Source organism: Erinaceus europaeus, chromosome 13, assembly GCF_950295315.1.
Source record: "Erinaceus europaeus chromosome 13, mEriEur2.1, whole genome shotgun sequence".
In the NCBI taxonomy this organism is placed as follows: Eukaryota; Metazoa; Chordata; class Mammalia; order Eulipotyphla; family Erinaceidae; genus Erinaceus; species Erinaceus europaeus.
In genome coordinates this window covers 74,217,239-74,234,872 of record NC_080174.1, presented here as the reverse complement: position 1 = coordinate 74,234,872, position 17,634 = coordinate 74,217,239, and the positions used below count along the sequence as shown (strand labels likewise).

Below are 17,634 nucleotides of genomic sequence, written 5' to 3'. Positions count from 1 at the left end.
GTCTTCCCTCCCTCTACTGTCACATAAAGAGCAGCACTGACATGTCTTATTCAGTTTACATCCTTTGTAGTGCCTGGAACATCCAGGAGCATAAATGGATCAACAAAGAATGAACAAATTGGGGCTGGGTAGTGGCACACTTGGTAAAGTGTACATGTTACTTACAATGCTCAAGGACCTGGATTCAAACCCCCAGTCCCCACCTGCCAGCGAAAAGGAAAGCAGTGCTGTAGGTATGTCTCTCCTTTGCCTTCCCTCTCTATTTCCTCTCTTCATCTCAATTTTTTTCTCTATCTCTATCAAATAAATAAACAAGGGGAAAAAATGACTTAAAGCAGAAGAAAGATGGCCAAAACAGACACATTAAAAAAAAAAAAGAGCAAACTTAATACTATACCATCATTGTTTGTTTACATGGCAGTCCTGATTATTTAGTTGGGAATACCACAAAAAATGGGGCAATACCTTATACTCCCATTTCAACCATTTCACCCCCAGGCCAGCATTAAGTCTAGTACCTATTTAGGTATTTAGTAAATACTGAGCTGAATTGGCTTCATCACAGGGGAGGGTGGGCAAGGGATGTGCAGAGATGCGTGTGTGTGACAGACAGGAAAGACTGTGTCTCACCTGGCTTCCTGGACCTTGCTGTCTTCACCTCTGCATGTGTAAGTGTGAATGTAGCCCTCAGAGCAGTTGATCAGGCGGAAATCAGGATTGCAGACGCTCAAGAAGTGAGGACGCAGGCGTCCTATGGAAACCTTGGCAATGTCTGTGAAGGACTGGCTGATGGCACAGCCAAAGAGGAAACAGCCCACTTGCTTATAGAGGGCTGCCACATAAGGATTCTGAATTGTTGACCGGGATTTCTCCTTCAGGTAATAGATCCGATAGAACTCTCCTGTTATGATCTGAAAGGAAACCGAGAGGGGAAATTAAGCAGTTATTGAGACCTGGCATCAATACTGAGGCTCTAAATGATACTAAGTAACATATGGAAATATATATATATATATATATATATATATATATATATATATATATATATATATGATTGAAGGTAATAATCAATAAAATCCCAATTTTCTAGTAAAGAAGCATATGAAGTATAATCTGGGAGGTATCACAGTGGATAAAGCATTGAGCTCTCAAGCATGAGGTCCCGAGTTCAATCACATATACCAGAGTAATGTCTAGTTTTTTCTCTCTCTCCTCCTATCTTTCTCATTAATAAATACATATATTTTTAAAGAAGCATACAAACAGAGTGGGAGTAGATAGCATAGTGGATAAAAGAGACTCTCATGCCTGAGGCTCCAAAGTCCCAGGTTCACCTCCATCCCCAACACCACCATAAACCAGAGCTGTGCAGAACTCTGGTAAAAAACAAAATGATGATAACCAGATTTCCCCGGGCAGATGTGTCCTGGAGCCCCACTTCCCCAGAGCTCTGTCCCACTAGGGAAAGAAAGAGACAGGCTGGGAGTATGGATCAACCTGTCAATGCCCATGTTCAGTGGGGAAGCAATTACAACGACCCACAACGACCCACAACGACCCTGGGTCCATACTCCCAGAGGGATAAAGAATAGGAAAGCTATCAAGGGAGGGGATACAGAGTTCTGGTGGTGGGAATTATATGGAATTATACCCCTCTTATCCTATGGTCTTATCAGTAGTTTCATTTTATAAATAATAAAATTTAAAAAGAGAAATGGGAAATTAAAAAAAAAAACACCATACAAACACAAAAATGCATGGTGGGGGAAAGCAAAGTGCTAATATGGTCATTCTCTCTCTTTTTTTTTTTTCTTTTTCTTTTGAAATACAAGTTTTATATGGCCAAATAGAACATACTATACAGAAGCTACTATTTGTGTGTGTGTGTGTTTCTTTTTTTTCTTTTTCTTTTTTTAATATTTATTTGCCCTTTTTGTTGCCCTTTTTTTTATTGTTGTTGTAGTTATTATTGTTGTTATTGATGTCGTCGTCATTGTTAGGACAGAGAGAAATGGAGAGAGGAGGGGAAGACAGAAAGGGGGAGAGATAGACACCTGCAGACCTGCTTCACCACCTGTGAAGCGACTCCCCTGCAGGTGGGGAGCTGGGGGCTCTAACCAGGATCCTTATACAGGTCCTTGTGCTTTGCGCCACGTGTGCTTAACCCGCTGCACTACCGCCTGACTCCCCACACAAGCTACTATTTTTAACAAAGAGAGACTAGTAGGAATTTAGCTAAATAAATGTATATATATACATATATATATATATGTATATATATATATATATAATGGATAAAGAATCAGAATCAGGACACGGTTAAGAATGACAAGGATGTCAGAGAATCAAGGCACATCTCAGGATTTTGGGATTCAGGACAAGGCACCACAACTATCTCATGTTGTCAAGCCTTAGCCTTGTGCACAAAAGCCGTAATGGGTTTCTATAGGAAGAATGAATGCTCCAAAGCCAAGTCCTGAGTTTGAATCCAGGGCAACATCTGCCCAGTATCATGTAACCTCTTCAGGCTTCAATTTCTGTCTCTGTGAGAAGAGCTTAGTCACCTTGGCAGGGCTGTTGACTAAAATGTTCTAACATGGATGAGAAACAATCTAGATCTTAGAAACTTTTATTTTTTTCATTTTGCCTTTCAGAAATATACAGTGATGAAGAAGAGAACACTGTGCTAAAACTGAAGGAAGTTTTAATTATTTTATTTTTTTTAAGATTCATTCAATTTTATGAGAGACAGACAGATTAATTCCAGAGCAACATTTTGGCATATGCAGTGCTACAACTGAACTCAGAGCATTCGAGTCCTGTGCTATACCCACTGGGTCACCTCCCCAGCAGCCCAAGGAACTTCTGGGAATAAAATGGCCTTCAGCACTTATAAATTTCAAATCTTCCTGCCTGTGTTCTTGAGCCTGAAGCAGAGGAAGTACAGCCTGATGTTTACCCTTCTAAATGTGACCACTCCTTCGTGCTTATGGAAATTGGTCACTATAAAAATACCAACGACAACAAAAAGTCATCAATTATGGATTACTGTTGTTCGTGTTATGTCCTCAAGTGAATCAAATTCTTATAACCACTATGAGCTACATACTGTAGAGTCTCAAGGAGGAAAACCTCAACCAGAACTGCCTGGCTTTATATGAGAAATGGGAAGTCAGCCAATTCTCTGTTAGGAAAATGCCAAGGATGCCTCCACAGAAGAGGACCAATCTGCTCTGGTGATGCATGACCACACAGCCTGCTGCCCTTGTCTTAACAACACAGAACAGCCACTTCCTGGTTGCAACCACAGCCCAGGGACAATGAAGTTCAACTCATCACTCACCACAATGTCCCTTTCACACTTCCTCACAGGGCAGGATGATGAGCCAAACTTGCCCTTTCAGGGAGTAAAGAGCATGTTTCCAACCACAAGGGAAGCAATAAACTGACATATCCCAGGCCCTCCTTTTCGAAGTCTCCTGTTACTCATCTGTAGCAAGGGAAGGCATCAAGGCATTAGGGGTCTGATTCAACTCTTCCAGGGCTCCCAAGTTGGGGGCAGGATGGCCATGTAAGAGGGCAATGCCAAGGAAGCCTGAGCATGAGCAGGTACAGAGGAAAACAGCTAACATTTATACAGTGACTGTATTTATAAATGCTTGGTGTTTCTAAGAACTACTGTCTGTTTTCCCAGATCATATTAAGTGTGAGTCTATAATAACAGAAATGGTCAAAGGCCAGGCCAGGCCAGTGCTCTGGTTTAGTCATTGGTTTAGAGAGCAGGGGTGACAACAGAACTCCAAGGAGGTACTTAGATTATACCACTGGTTGAGTGAACAAATGAATGAAAGGGAACAGGACAACAGTCCTCACAGCTGCTTTACTGCAAAATTGGAAATACTCTCTACATAATGCTGAGGAGAGTCCTTCCGTAACACGTTACAGAGATTAAAATCTGAGAAACACAGCAAGTCAAGAACTGAAAGGGGTCATTATATATGGAAGAAACCGAGGTCCTAATTAACTCCTATCTAAAGATTAGACCCAGGTGTCTTGACTCCCCACCCAGCATTCATTCCTACCCTCATTCATGGTCTAACTCCACTTTGAACCTGTTTATACTTTTACCCTATGTAACCTTATAGGCTAACAAGTTCCAGATGTGTATTACCATGATCTTGCTTTATCACATTTCTCACTTTTTCTTATTCTTTATTTATCAATTATGTTCATGCTACTTTAGATATAGAAGGATGAACATTAAACATGGGGGGGGGTAGGGGATGAGTCCCTACTCCCTGAATGAATTTGAGATTGGCCAGTTTTTCCATTGGCAAAATCAGGATGATTTATTACTTCATAATTGCAATGACATTTATTTTTTTTAATTTTTTATATTTATTTATTTATTTTCCCTTTTGTTGCCCTTGTTTTGTTTTTGTTGTTGTAGTTATTATTATTGATGCTATCATTGTTGGATAGGACAGAGAAAAATGGAGAGAGGAGGAGAAGACAGAGAGGGAGAAAGATAGACACTTGCAGGCCTGCTTCACGCATAATGACACTGGGTCCATACTCCCAGAGGGATAAAGAATAGGAAAGCTATCAGGGGGAGGTGATGAGATATGGAGTTCTGGTGGTGGGAACTGTCCCCCTCTTATCCTATGGTCTTGTCAGTGTTTCCATTTTATAAATAAAAAATTTAAAAAAGGAAAAAAATTTAAAAAGAAAAAAAAAGGGCTTTCTTGTGACCTGGAACCAGCTTAGCTGGCAGAGCACAGGTAGGACTTGAATGCTTGGAGCTCCTGGTTCAATCCCCAGTGCCACATGTACCACAGTAATCCTCTGGCTTCTCTTAACTGTGAAACTCTTTCTCATATGAAATAAACAGTGTAGATATTTAGAAAAATAAAATGCTCTCTTCCTCATGGGAGGATAACAAAGTAGAAAATTATAAACATTATAGTGCCTCAAATTCTTAATAACAGTAGAGGTAGATAGCATAATGGTTAGGCAAAGAGACTCTCATGCCTGAGGCTCTGAAGTCCCAGGTTCAATCACCCACACCACCATAAGCCAGAGCTAAGCAGTGCTCTGGTAGGAAGAAAAAAAATAATCCTAATAACAGTGCTAACTATAGCAGTAATCTTTCGCATTTCTTCTGTATTTTACAGTTTCATTTACTCTGTGAAGATGTATGTGTTCTCTCTCTGAATGAAATAGTGATTTATCTAAAGAATCTGAGGCTAGTTGAGCTAAGATCAGAGCCCAGATGTTCTGACTCTCAAGTTCAAAGACAGGCAGCAAACTACATGGAGATAATTTTATCAGTTCTATTGTCATTAAGGCAAGCTCCACTATAGAATAGAATATTGTATATTTTCAAGGCCACGGCCAGGTTGAAGCCATTTAGCAAACACATGACTCCAGGACCACATGGCTTCTGGAACAACCCTGACAGATCCGGGAGTTAATGAGCAACAAATTATGTATTTTTTTTCTATCCCCTTGTACAGAAGGGTCGGGGAGTCGACAACACAGCCATAAATCATCATTATGAACCAGTGGGACTTGGCTTCTTGTAATCCTAACCCTTAAAAGACCATTTAATGAAATTCGGGTTGTGAAAGGCAGCCCCAATACCGCCTTCTCTGCAGAAGACGCTGAGGCTGACGTTGTTCTCTGACTCTTTACACACCTAACTCTGGAGTCCTGGATTTACTGCTTTCGGACTTTATTCATTACTCACAATGTTTTTATTCCGAGGTAATAAAATAAGCTCTTCCCTCCTTCTCTCTCTCTACAAAGACTCTGTCCCCTCCCCTGGACTCTTGCCCCTGAAGCCAACATTTCTGCTTCAGTCAGCAGGGTTGTGATATGTAAATTTCACTGCTGAGAAAAAAAAAAAAAGCCTTCAATGTTGATCCTTTTCTGAAAGAGCAAGCAACAGAGTCTGGGGGTGTTGGCTTGCTGCCAGAGGCGCACAGGAAAATTCTCCCCTGCCTACCTTTTAAAGCGCTTGGCACAGAATCTGGAAACTAATAAAGTGGATAAGCACTGCAATTTAGCTATGAGGGGACAGAAAGGGATCAGTCCTTGCCTGAGAATGGCTACAGTTGGACTCTAAGACAGCTCCTCTTGCTGTCTCTCTTGGTCAAAAGGAACTCAACTATACATACATTCACAAGCATCAAACCGTTTCAGAGAGGAAATTTGGAGAAATATCAGGAAAGAGTCTTTTGGAAAGAAGAACACGTAAAACAGTGAAAGAAGCATTGACTTGAGAATCCAGAGCCTCCGTCTGAATACCATCTCTCAGCTTAGACAAGCGACTTCACCTCTCTGGGTTAAGTCTCCCTGGCTATAAAATAACATTAATTGTATTGACCTAGCCAAGGGATTCGATTAAGTGATATCCAAATGCCAGGCACCTAGCAAAATCACCCTTCAAGTTCAATTTCTTCTGCTTCTATTAAGAAGAGGATACGGAAAAAAAAAAAAAAAAAAAGCACAAATACTTTTAGAAATATCTTTTTCAAGAGCTCCTTGGCTGAGGACAAATGAAGAGCTTAAAGTGCAGCTAATTATCTAGTCTGACCTCTCTAGACCTTCGAGGGTAGGCACAGAAAGCATGTACACAGATGATGATGACTTAGATATTTTATCTAGGATGTCTTCTTCGGGGCAATGAAACATAGAAGGGAAGCAAGCAGCCCAAGGTAGCACAAACAACACTACTGTACTGTTTGTATGTCTTTCTGTTGTTTTGTTTTACATTCCACTCATTTATAAATCATTCCAAGCAAAGTCGTTTATTTTTTAAATTTTTTTTATGTGTGTGTAGTTACCCACAGTCTCTCTTTGAGACCAGAAACTCATATTCCTCTGCTGAATTTAAAGAACAAACTTCCCCTAAATTCTCATCTGCTTTAATAAAAAAATATATATATTTGCACTGTATTTAATAGCTTACCAAGCATTTTCGCATGCACTGTGTTATATGATTCTCAGGATACCCTAGGAGTTAACCAAATGATTATCAACACTTTATGGGTGGGCTTGGGGCAAGTCAGAGAGACCAGTAAACTGTGCTGTCATTAGGCACAGAGCAGTGTCAAGACCATCACTGAAGCCTGGAACTCCTTGTTTTTAAGCTCTGCCTAGTGGAAGCAAGCCAGTATTCTATTAGAAGTCTTAGTGAGCATCAGTTATCTTTATCCCTAGGGAGACAGATACTCCTAGAGCACCAGAGAAGGTCACGGAATCTTATAATGCATTTGTACCTGTAAGGCCTCATCAGCCATCTTGCATTGTACTGACTCCTTTTTAATATATATATATATATATTTGTTATTAATAATTTTTTACAAGATTATAGTATTACAATTCCATACCACATCTACTACCAAAGATCTGTATTCTCACCATCCCAAAGATAACCACCATAGCTCTCATAAGTCTTATAGTTTGCTGGCTTCTGTTTTGTTTAGACTGTTTTTTTTTTTTTCTTGGGCAGGGGGCAAGTTTATGTATATCAGCTCCCTAGATTCCATGTGCAAGTGAAACCATTTCGTAGTTGTCTTTCATCTCTTTATTTCGCTAAGCATAATCACATCCAGTTCCATCCATCTTGTCCCAAGGGACACAACATCGTCTTTTTGATTGCAGGGTAGTATTCCATGGAATCTATATCCCATAATTTCTTTAGCCAGTCACCTGATGATGAGCATCCAAGCTGCTTCCACTCTTTGGCTATTGTGAATAATGCAGCTATGATCATAGAGGTGCATATGTCCCTTCTAATTAGTGCCTGAGTGTCCACTGGATAAATAAATACCTAAGAATGGTATTTCTGGGTCATAAGGTAATTCCATTTTTATTTGTTTAATGACTCTCCATACTTGAATTTCTTCTTACTGTCTGACAAATGCTTTAGTCTCTCTGAAGGTCTTACAGTGTAGTTTATCTAGTGCTTGCTCCATAGTCCCTTGTAAGCCCCAGGGGTACTAGCTGTGTCTGATACATCAGCATATGGACCAAGGTACCTACCACAAAGCATTTACCTATAGCTTCTGTACAAATCACTTCACATAAAGCACAAAAATTACATTCTGTCAAGTCTTTCACAGCTCCATGGTTATCTGTATGTTTTATCTTCCTCCATACTCTTCAGGAATTAAAGGTTTTTACTGCTAACTAAATAAAGAAGACTCTGAATAACACCTGGCACAGAATAGGCCTTTAATAAATGTGAGTTAAAGTGTTCAGGCTTTGAAGCCAGAGAACTGAGTTTTTATTCCTGCACCACATGAGTCCTGTCACTTTTATAATCCTCCATTCCCTCATTTTTAAAAAGGGAAAATAATAGCAGCTTCACATAGCTATTAAAGAGAAATTAGATAATGAATGCCATTTTTCATTAGATAGCTCACAAATGTTATTTAACCTATTTTCTAACACGCACTGGCTTGCACAGAATGGCTTCCACAGGTCTCCTAAGCATGACGGCTTACAATGGAGATCATCACCTTCATATCAGACACATTTTTCAAAGAGTCACTAACACCTATGAGCTACATGTAAATCAAAAAAAAAAAAATGTGGCAGTCCTTCTCCTGGGGAACGAGAGTGTGGGTGGTGGGGAAAGGGAGCTGACTAAACCCTCTGACAGTGTAATCTCAATGCCTATCTTGGCTGAATGGCAAGTAGATGCTCCCTCCCAGTATCCCCCAGTAAGAAGGTCTCAGAAGAATTCTAGCCATCTGATCAAGGGATGACACAGTTGAGGGATAATGCAGCCACTCTCTGTTGGTGGTCTTGGTAATTACACAGATGTAGTGGATTGTAAACTTAGTGGTGGTGGTGGGGGGGGGGGTTCAGGTCTCCCACTAAGGCACTGCTGGGCCTTATTTCTTTCAGAGTTGAAAACTTGACTAACCTTTAATGAGGAGGCAATCTTGGGGAACCTTGTTTTCTTGGCAGTGCTCTCTCAGATAAAGGGAAAAGGGGGTTGGGAGGAAGTAATGAAGTCCAGATGTGGGCAAACTGAAGCTTGATCCTGAATAAACAAGTCTTGGAGGCATTAAGCACTTCTTCTTGTCTCTCCAGCAAGACATCTGTATGTGGTACCAGGCAAGTGCCCATGTGCATCACACACCACAGTTAAGGCTGCAGGGTAGCAAATGGTCTATTTCCCCAGCTCCATGGAGCCTGACATATTTCAGCATAAGCTTAGGCTTTTCTTTCCCAAATGTATATATATGCTGCCCTCTGTCACTGTCACCATTCGTTTCTCTTCTCTTCTCTTCTCTTCTCTCCTCTCCTCTCCTCTCCTCTCCTCTCCTCTCCTCTCCTCTCCTCTCCTCTCCTCTCCTCTCCTCTCCTCTCCTCTCCTCTCCTCTCCTCTCCTCTCCTCTCCACACATTACCATACACTAAGACTCAGGATCAAGCTTCCCACCTATAGTGGGAGCAATGCTGCAGGTTTCCTCTTCTCTACCTCTATCTATCTATCTATCTATCTATCTATCTATCTATCTATCTATCTATCTATCTATCTCCCCCCTCCTTCCCACCCTGATCAAAAAAGAAAGAAAAGAAAATGGCCACTGATGGCACAGTGTATGCACAATCCTGGTGGTGAATCTATGCAACCAATGTGTGTACCTTGCATTAGAAACATGCATAACACTGGAGAGAATCTTATGTTATGCATGTTTCTAATGCAAGGTACACACATTGGTTGCATAGAGAGGATGCCATTTTTACTCTTGGAAGCATTTAGTGAATATGCACAGGTACTAAAAGTCTTTTTTTTTCAGGGGATTGAACCTGGGACTTTGAAGCCTCAGCCATGACAGTTTGTTTGCATAACCATTATGCTATCTACCCCTGCACTCTTCCTTTTCTTTCATGTGGAAGGATCTGCCCTGATTAGGGGAGTTCTGAACTTACCCATGTTGGTCAGATCTGTTACAATAGGAGCACTGGTCAGATACATTTGTCCATTTAAGACTCATTTACTGAGTACCTATTATGTGCCTAGGAGCTGTTCATGTTGTGGGAGTCACAGCAATAAACAGCATCAGTGAGAAAAATTTAAAAAAAAAAAAAAAAGAAAGAAAGAAACATGCATAATCAGACTAGACCGGTCCCAACACTAACACAAGTACTAGAGTAACCAGTCAGTTAAACAGACATGACAATCACCACAGTGACAGCAAAGATAGACTCGGGCCCAGGATTCTCTGGGACCTTTGGAATCTTAGAGGAAGAGAAGGCAGCCAAGGAATGCTTCCTAGGGAGTAACTGTAGCCCAGGTGTTTATTTACTGCCTACCATGTGCAAGAACAAAAGGCCTGGCCTTGACCTTCCAGAAGCCTATTATGTAGCTCAGTAGACAAGAGTTGCACACAAATCACATTACAAGGACATATGTAATGACGATGCCATCTGTCTCTTTGAAATGGGGCAGCTTCTGGCGGGTTAAGAATGACAGACATCATTCAGCCAGTGAAGCTTGAGGGTCATAGCATGTTCCTAGCACTTGCTACACCATGGCTGCTGGATAGATAATGGCGGGGGGGAGATGATTGGGGGGGAGCTTAAAACATAGCAAGTATCATTATTTAATGATATATATGGCTTTGGTCTTAAACTCAAAGAGGACTCCTGGTTTGGCCTTGTTACAAACTAGTCATGGGTAAAAAAAATCACTTAATATCCTAGAGTTCCAGTTGGCTTTGCTGTAACCAGCAAACTTCTCAGGATAACTAGTAGATGAAAATAAGAGTTCACACATAAAAGCCACTCTTGTGAACTGTATGACACTACAGAAATTAAAAAAATGATTCTCACTGATAACACAAGGAATGGTGCTTGATGTGACCTCCCCCAAACAAGCCTGACAAGTTGGTGGGTAAGAGCCACCAATTTACAGGAAAAAAGAGAAGTGTATCTATTTTCTGAGGGGTCAATGGCTTGCCCAAAGTTGAAGGACAAGTACAAATAACAGAACAAATAAGCATGGAGTTGGCACGTGAACCTAAGCCAAATAATGCCAAAGTCTGAGCCTTTTCTCTAGTTGAAAATATTATTACAGAGGTCAGGGTCAGTAGGATTTGAGAGAAATAATGGCATTTTCATGCCAAAAAGAGATGGTGACTGGCCCCTGTCTCAACTATACATCAACTCTAAAATAGTAAAGATCTATACAAGCCCTTTTCAGAACCTGACAAAGGCCCACACTTAGCCTCATGTCTATTTTAAAAGAATACTGAACATTTCATTTCCATGTTAAAGTCTTTGTCCATAATATTCTTCATAGTACAATGCAAGCAAACCAACAATAGGGGAGATAGGAGATGATATTTTGCTATGTGTTTCTAATCTCACTGCTGTTAGAGTCATTAAACCTTTACAAGCCACGGACAGAGACCGCTGCTTTGTGGATTTGGAAGGAATTCCTATTTTGCTATACTTCCAGAATCTGAGAGACTTCTGAAAAAGAGGTCAAATGACTACAGTTTTCCATCTCTCCTGCCATAGAAAGGTATCTGCTTTCTCTATAACCTCTGATGATTTGCATCTCTAATCTCCACCTGCAATACCAGTATTTTTTTGTGGGGGCTGTTCAAACTGAAATAAGGGCAGCCCAATCAGGCAAGGCTTCCTTTTCTGTTGATTTAAGCAGCCCTGACATTGAGCAGAAGACAGCCACTGGCACTGCAAGTGGCAGGATGATTAGATTTTCAGCTCCGAGTCCCTCCCAACTTCCCTGACAAGCAAATTCTGGATGGAGACAGGTTCCTATGGCTGAGAGGGAAACTTGTTTTATTTGAGATACCTAGCTTTTCCAGAACTGGGGAAAAAAAAAAAAAAAACCTATGTGCTTTTCAAAAGCTCTGAGGTCTTCTACTGTTGTTTGTTGTTGTTGTTGTTTTTTCCTTATGAGTCCTCTGGTAGCTAGAAGCAGTTAAGAGACTTCACTAGGAATTTACATCTAGTACTCTAGTACGTGCCATGCCTGTGCCTCCAATTAGAATGCAAAGGCAGCTGAATGAACTGAGAGGCAAAAGTTCTCTTGCAAAACCTGTAAGCAAGAATCAAAAGTTCTGGGTTGGAACGGATGAGTGGCTGAGTAAGTTATGATCTATATACACAATGGAATTCTACTCAGCTATTTTAAATGGTGAGTTCACCTCCTTTACCCCATCTTGGATGGAGCTTGAAGAAATCATGTTAAGTGAGATAAGTCAGAAACAGAAGGATGAATATGGGATGACATATAGACAGAAGTTAAAAAACGAGAACAGAAAAGAAGACAGTACGCAGAACTTGGACTGGAGTTGGTATATTGCACCAAAGTAAAAGACTTTGGGGTGAGAGTTGGGGAGCTTTCAGGTCCTGGAAAAGGATGGCAGAGGTGGACCCAGTGGGGGTTGTATTGTTATGCATGTAAAAACTACTGTATTTTACTGTCAACTGTAAACCATTAATCCCCCAGTAAAGGAAAAAAATTCTGGGTATGAATTAATTAATGACAAGGACAGAGCAGAAGTTAGGATAAGTCTAAAGGCTGTAGTTTCTTTCTGATTTCATTTTTTTTTAAAGCAAAAGTAAGGTCTTATCTAAGTCACTTTTCCACTTTTTAAAACTTATTCCACAATTTATAGAGAGACAGAGGGGGTGGGCAGGCAGTGGCTCACCCGGTCTGGTGCATGTAGTGCTATGCACAAGGATCTGGATCCAAGCCCCCCTTCCCTCCTCCCCACTTGCAGGGGGGGCTGCTTTACAAGCAGTGAAACAGATCTTCAGGTGTCTATTCTTCTCTCTCCCTCTCTAGCTCCCCATCCTCTCAATTTCTTTTTGTTCTATTAAATATAATGGCAAAAAAGGGGAGCACTCCAAAAGCTGAGGATTCATAGTGCCGGAATCAAGGCCCAGTGATAACCCTGGAGGCAGGGGGGTTGTGTGTCAGATCACTCTGGCATGTACAATGCTGGGGACTGTGTCTAAAAGTCCAACTCTTGTACTAGTTCTTAGGCCACTGTTTACTCATTTCTAATAAAAACAGCCAACAGTTGGACAGATGAAATAGCTCACTTAGACTGTATGTTACTTTGCCATCTGCACATCTCAGTCCCACCACACTGAAGTTAGCTTCGATGCTAAGGCCTCCCCCCACCCCACCTCCTTATTTCTATCTATAAACAGACAAACAGACAGGTAGATAACATTAACTGAATATATTGCATGAGCCAGGTCTCAAAATCATTTTATATACGTTGGCTCATTTACTTCTGAAAGGCTTAATAAGCAGATGTTGTTATCTTCATACAACAGACAACCAGGGAAGTCCAGTGAGGTTAATTAATTTGCTGCATGTCCCATAGCAAAGAAGCTCAGCTAGAACCAGAACTTGTACTTTTAACCTCATGCCAAACAGAACCAGAAGAATACCTAGCTGCCTGGGTTTCTGCAAGAAAAAAGAGCTTGAATAATTTCCATGAGTTTCTATAGCACACAGTGGCACCTAACAAAACCCATTGATTATGGTATTTGCTTTCCTAGTCTTTCTTGGAACTACAAAAAAAAAGCATTCTCCAAACCTGTTTTGCTGACATTGTATGAGAGGGGGAAGCAAAGATGTCAGCCATCCTATAACCAAGGCCACCACACATGACTGTTTCAGGAAACCTGGGAGGTCAGGGAGCACTTTAATTAAAACATCAACAAAATGTGAGAAGAAAGCCAAGGCCAATGGAGCTTGAAAAAAGCAACTTTTTCTCAGAAATGCTAGCATCTGAGGAGAAGGAAGAGACTGCTCTTTGTCAACAGCAGAAAGATAACTGCTGACTAGGAGTTTTGCTTTAGAACAGAAGAAGCAGAGAAAGCTCAGACCTTGGAAGAAAGGGAGAAAGCAAGAACCTTATAGAAACTCTCTAAGCAGAATGAAACTGTACCACTATATTTCACTAAACACAAAAGTAAATTCCAAGTAGACCAAAGACTTGGATGTTAGACCAGAAACTATCAGATACTTAGAGGAATACATTGGAAGAACTCCTTTCCACATAAAGTTTAAAGACATCTTCAATGAATCTAATTAAAAAGAAGAGTAAGGCAAGAATAAACCAACAGGACTACATAAAATTAAAAAGTTTCTGCACAGCAAAAGAAACCAATACCCAAACCAAGAGACCCCTCATAGAATGGGAGATCTTTAAATGCCAAATATCAGACAAGAGTTTAATAACCAAAATATATAAAGAGCTTGCCAGACTCAACAAGAAAACAAATGACCCCATCCAAAAATGGGGAGAGGACATGGACAGAATATTTACCACAGAAGAGATCTGAAAGACCAAGAAACACATGAAAAAATGCTCCAAGTCTCTGATTGTCAGAGAAATGCAAATCAAGACAACAATGAGATACCACTTCACTCCTGTGAGAATGTCATACATCAGAAAAGGTAGCAACAACAAATGCTGGAGAGGCTGTGGGGTCAAAGGAACCCTCCTGCACTGCAGGTGGGAATGTCAATTGGTCCAACCCCTGTGGAAAGCAGGCTGGAGAACTCTCAGGCTAGAAATGGACCTACCCTATGGTCCTGCCATTCCTCTCCTGGGGATATATGCTAAGGAACCCAACACACCCATCCAAAAAGATTAGTGTAAACCTATGTTCATAGCAGCACAATTTGTAATAGCCAAAACCTGGAAGCAACCCAGGTGTCCAACAACAAATGAGTGGCCGAGACAGCACTAAGGAAGTAATAGGAAGAGTTTTCAAAAACACAAGAAGCACTTTACACCTTAGAAAAGTAACCACAACTGAAAGAAGATAATCTCAGGGGGTCGGGTGGTGGCAGTGGGTTAAGCGCACGTGGCGCAAAGCGCAGGGACCAGCGTAAGGATCCCGGTTCGAGCCCCGGGCTCCCCACCTGCAGGGGAGTCGCTTCACGCGCGGTGAAGCAGGTCTGCAGGTGTCTATCTTTCTCTCCCCCTCTCTCTCTGTCTTCCCCTCCTCTCTCCATTTCTCTCTGTCCTATCCAACAACAAAGCAACATCAACAATGTCAATAATAACCGCAACGAGGCTGCAACAACTAGGGCAACAAAAAGGGGGAAAAATGTCCTCCAGGAGCGGTGGATTCATGGTGCAGGCACCGAGCCCAGCAATAACCCTGGAGGAAAAAAAAAAAAAGATAATCTCAGAGGACCAATAGAAAGTTAGCTTCTGGGAGTCGGTAGTAGCACAGCGGGTTAAGCACACGTGGCACAAAACGCAAGGACCAGCATAAGGATCCAGGTTGAGCTCCCGGCTCCCCACCTGCAGGGAAGTCACTTCACAAGTGGTGAAGCAGGTCTATAGGTGTCTGTCTATCTCTCTCTCCTCCTCTCTGTCTTCCCCTCCTTTCTCCATTTCTCTCTGTCCTAACAACAACATCAATACAACAATAAAACACAACAAGGGCAACAAAAGGTAAAATAAACAAATTTCATATATATATATGAAAGTTAGCTTCTGCTTGGAATCAGAACTGGGAATTTAAGAAAGGTGAGAGTACATGGAAGGGCCATTTCTCTTCATGGCCCTCAGGTATCTGTCACACAAGCTATCATTGCACTTTAATTCTATTTCTTCACGTCTTCTACCTCACTTGTTCAAAATAAAAGTTTGCACTTTGCACATCTGATCACAGAGCCATTTGTGATTCTTCTGAAGCAACACCCATGAGTGAACCCAACTTCTCCTGAGAAGGAAATGGCTCTCAGTCATCTTTCACATCTTTCCTGCAATACTTGCTGTGTGTGTGTGTGTATGACACTATACCCTGTGATCTTATAGTCTTATAAACCACTATTAGTCATAAATAATAATTTTTTAAAAGGGTTGAAAAGAAAGAATGAAAAAGAGAGAGAAGGAGGAGGAGGAAAAAATAATAATAACACAGCCCTGAAGCTCTCCCCAGTGAGGTGGGACCCAGGCTAGAACCTGAGTCACCAGCATGACAGAGCAGATGCATTATCTAGGTGAGCTATCTTTTCAGCCCTCTTGTTCTACTCTTATCTTAGCCACTCCTCAGCTATAGCTGGCCTCTCAAAAGCATTCAATTAACTGATCTTCGACGTGTCAAAAACACCTGTTCAAGTTTTAACACAAGAGACTGTGCAAATTATAGCCTTTCAAAGTTCTTTCTCAGAAAAATCCATCCTCCCTAGCACATTCAACCCCACATTGTCAATTTTGGAGCAAAAAGTAAAATCAGATTGGGTATTTCTCAGTTTCAGAACACAAAGATCCTTAGTCTACCTTTAAGAAATGACTACAGTTGCCAAATGCAGTGTTTTTCTTTTAAAGGTTGGAAAGAATTCTACTAGCTTCCCCCCCTCCCCAATTTCAAACTGTTGACTGTATGCTTGGTTTATGATGTTATTAAAAAACAAAGACAGGGTCTCAGAGTTTACTACCAATCCCCAGAGTGGGAAAGTCAAAAGAAAAACTTCATGAAATGTACTCGTGTGCCATCGGCAGCCTGCATTTGATCCAGGCCAGGCAACATTAGCCAACTGCCTATCCCCTGGAGCAGTTCATGTGAAGGGAGAGCCAACCTCCAATCTAAAATCAAGTCTGCTAGATGGGGAAAAAAAAAAAAAAAAAGATCTATTCCAGTTTTTACTAGCTGTAGATTTGAAGCATCTCATTTAACCCCTTTGAGCTTCTGATTTTGCATTTGTAATGATAGGGATAACAGCACTTCCACGCTGTGTGCTTAATTTTAATTTCTTTCCTTCTTGGCATATTAATGCAAACCAAAGAAAGGTCTTCAGGTAATGCAAATACAAACAAGACTCAAGGATCTATGAAAATGTACGATCTTGAGAGATATTCTCCCTTTCACCCACATGGCTGGGGTTCAATGGCAAAGGGCTAATTTAGAAAATACGAAAATGTGGAAGGGACAGCTATGAAAATGTAGGACTCAGAATTTACAAGACTGGATTTAACTTCCACCTCTCCTCATCCCCCACCCCGTTCCCTGCCCCATATGAAGATAGCTAAAATAGGACAGTGACCTTCCAAGTTGGCCCTACCCCAATTTCCACGAGTTTTCATAGCTCTAAACAATTTTTGGAATTAAGTGAAGACATGGATGTAAGCCTGGACTTCACAGCTGCATGTAAGTGAGCATAGCAGCAATTAGATTTTGCAAACGATTTCAGTATTTATGATTTTCTGCTTCTCCCTACAGTGCTATGAAGCCAAGTTGGTCACACTTGGTTTTAAAGACATACAAGCTCGTCAGTGGCGGACCAGATCTAGAACCCATTTCTCTGAGTTTCAAGTTCCATTTTTATCATCACTATAACACCAAAGACACAGTCTGGGAGAACTGATCAGTATACCAGAGACCGAGTGGCATCCTCACTGTTCCAGCAACACAAAGATGACATGCAAAAAGCACAGAAAGTGCCTCTGATTCCCAATTGAATTCTCTCCCTCCTGTAGCTTGAGAGCAGTGTCTCAGAGCTCAGATCCCAGGATCTAGGACAGGTAGATTCAAATCAAAACTCTTCTATTTATTACACAAATCAGCTTAGCAAACTAAATTTACCCTGCAGGCCTCA

At 41.1% G+C, this 17,634-nt stretch overlaps 1 protein-coding gene across 1 annotated transcript in view; it reads right to left on the bottom strand.

Annotated features, from left to right (window-relative positions):
* Positions 1-17,634, bottom strand: part of PLPP3 (phospholipid phosphatase 3) — a 104,450-nt gene that overhangs the window by 31,504 nt on the left and 55,312 nt on the right. Inside the window, exon 3 of the mRNA XM_007518024.2 lies at positions 631-911. Coding sequence (XP_007518086.1) covers positions 631-911 — 281 coding nt within the window. The remainder of the gene's footprint in view (positions 1-630; positions 912-17,634) is intronic.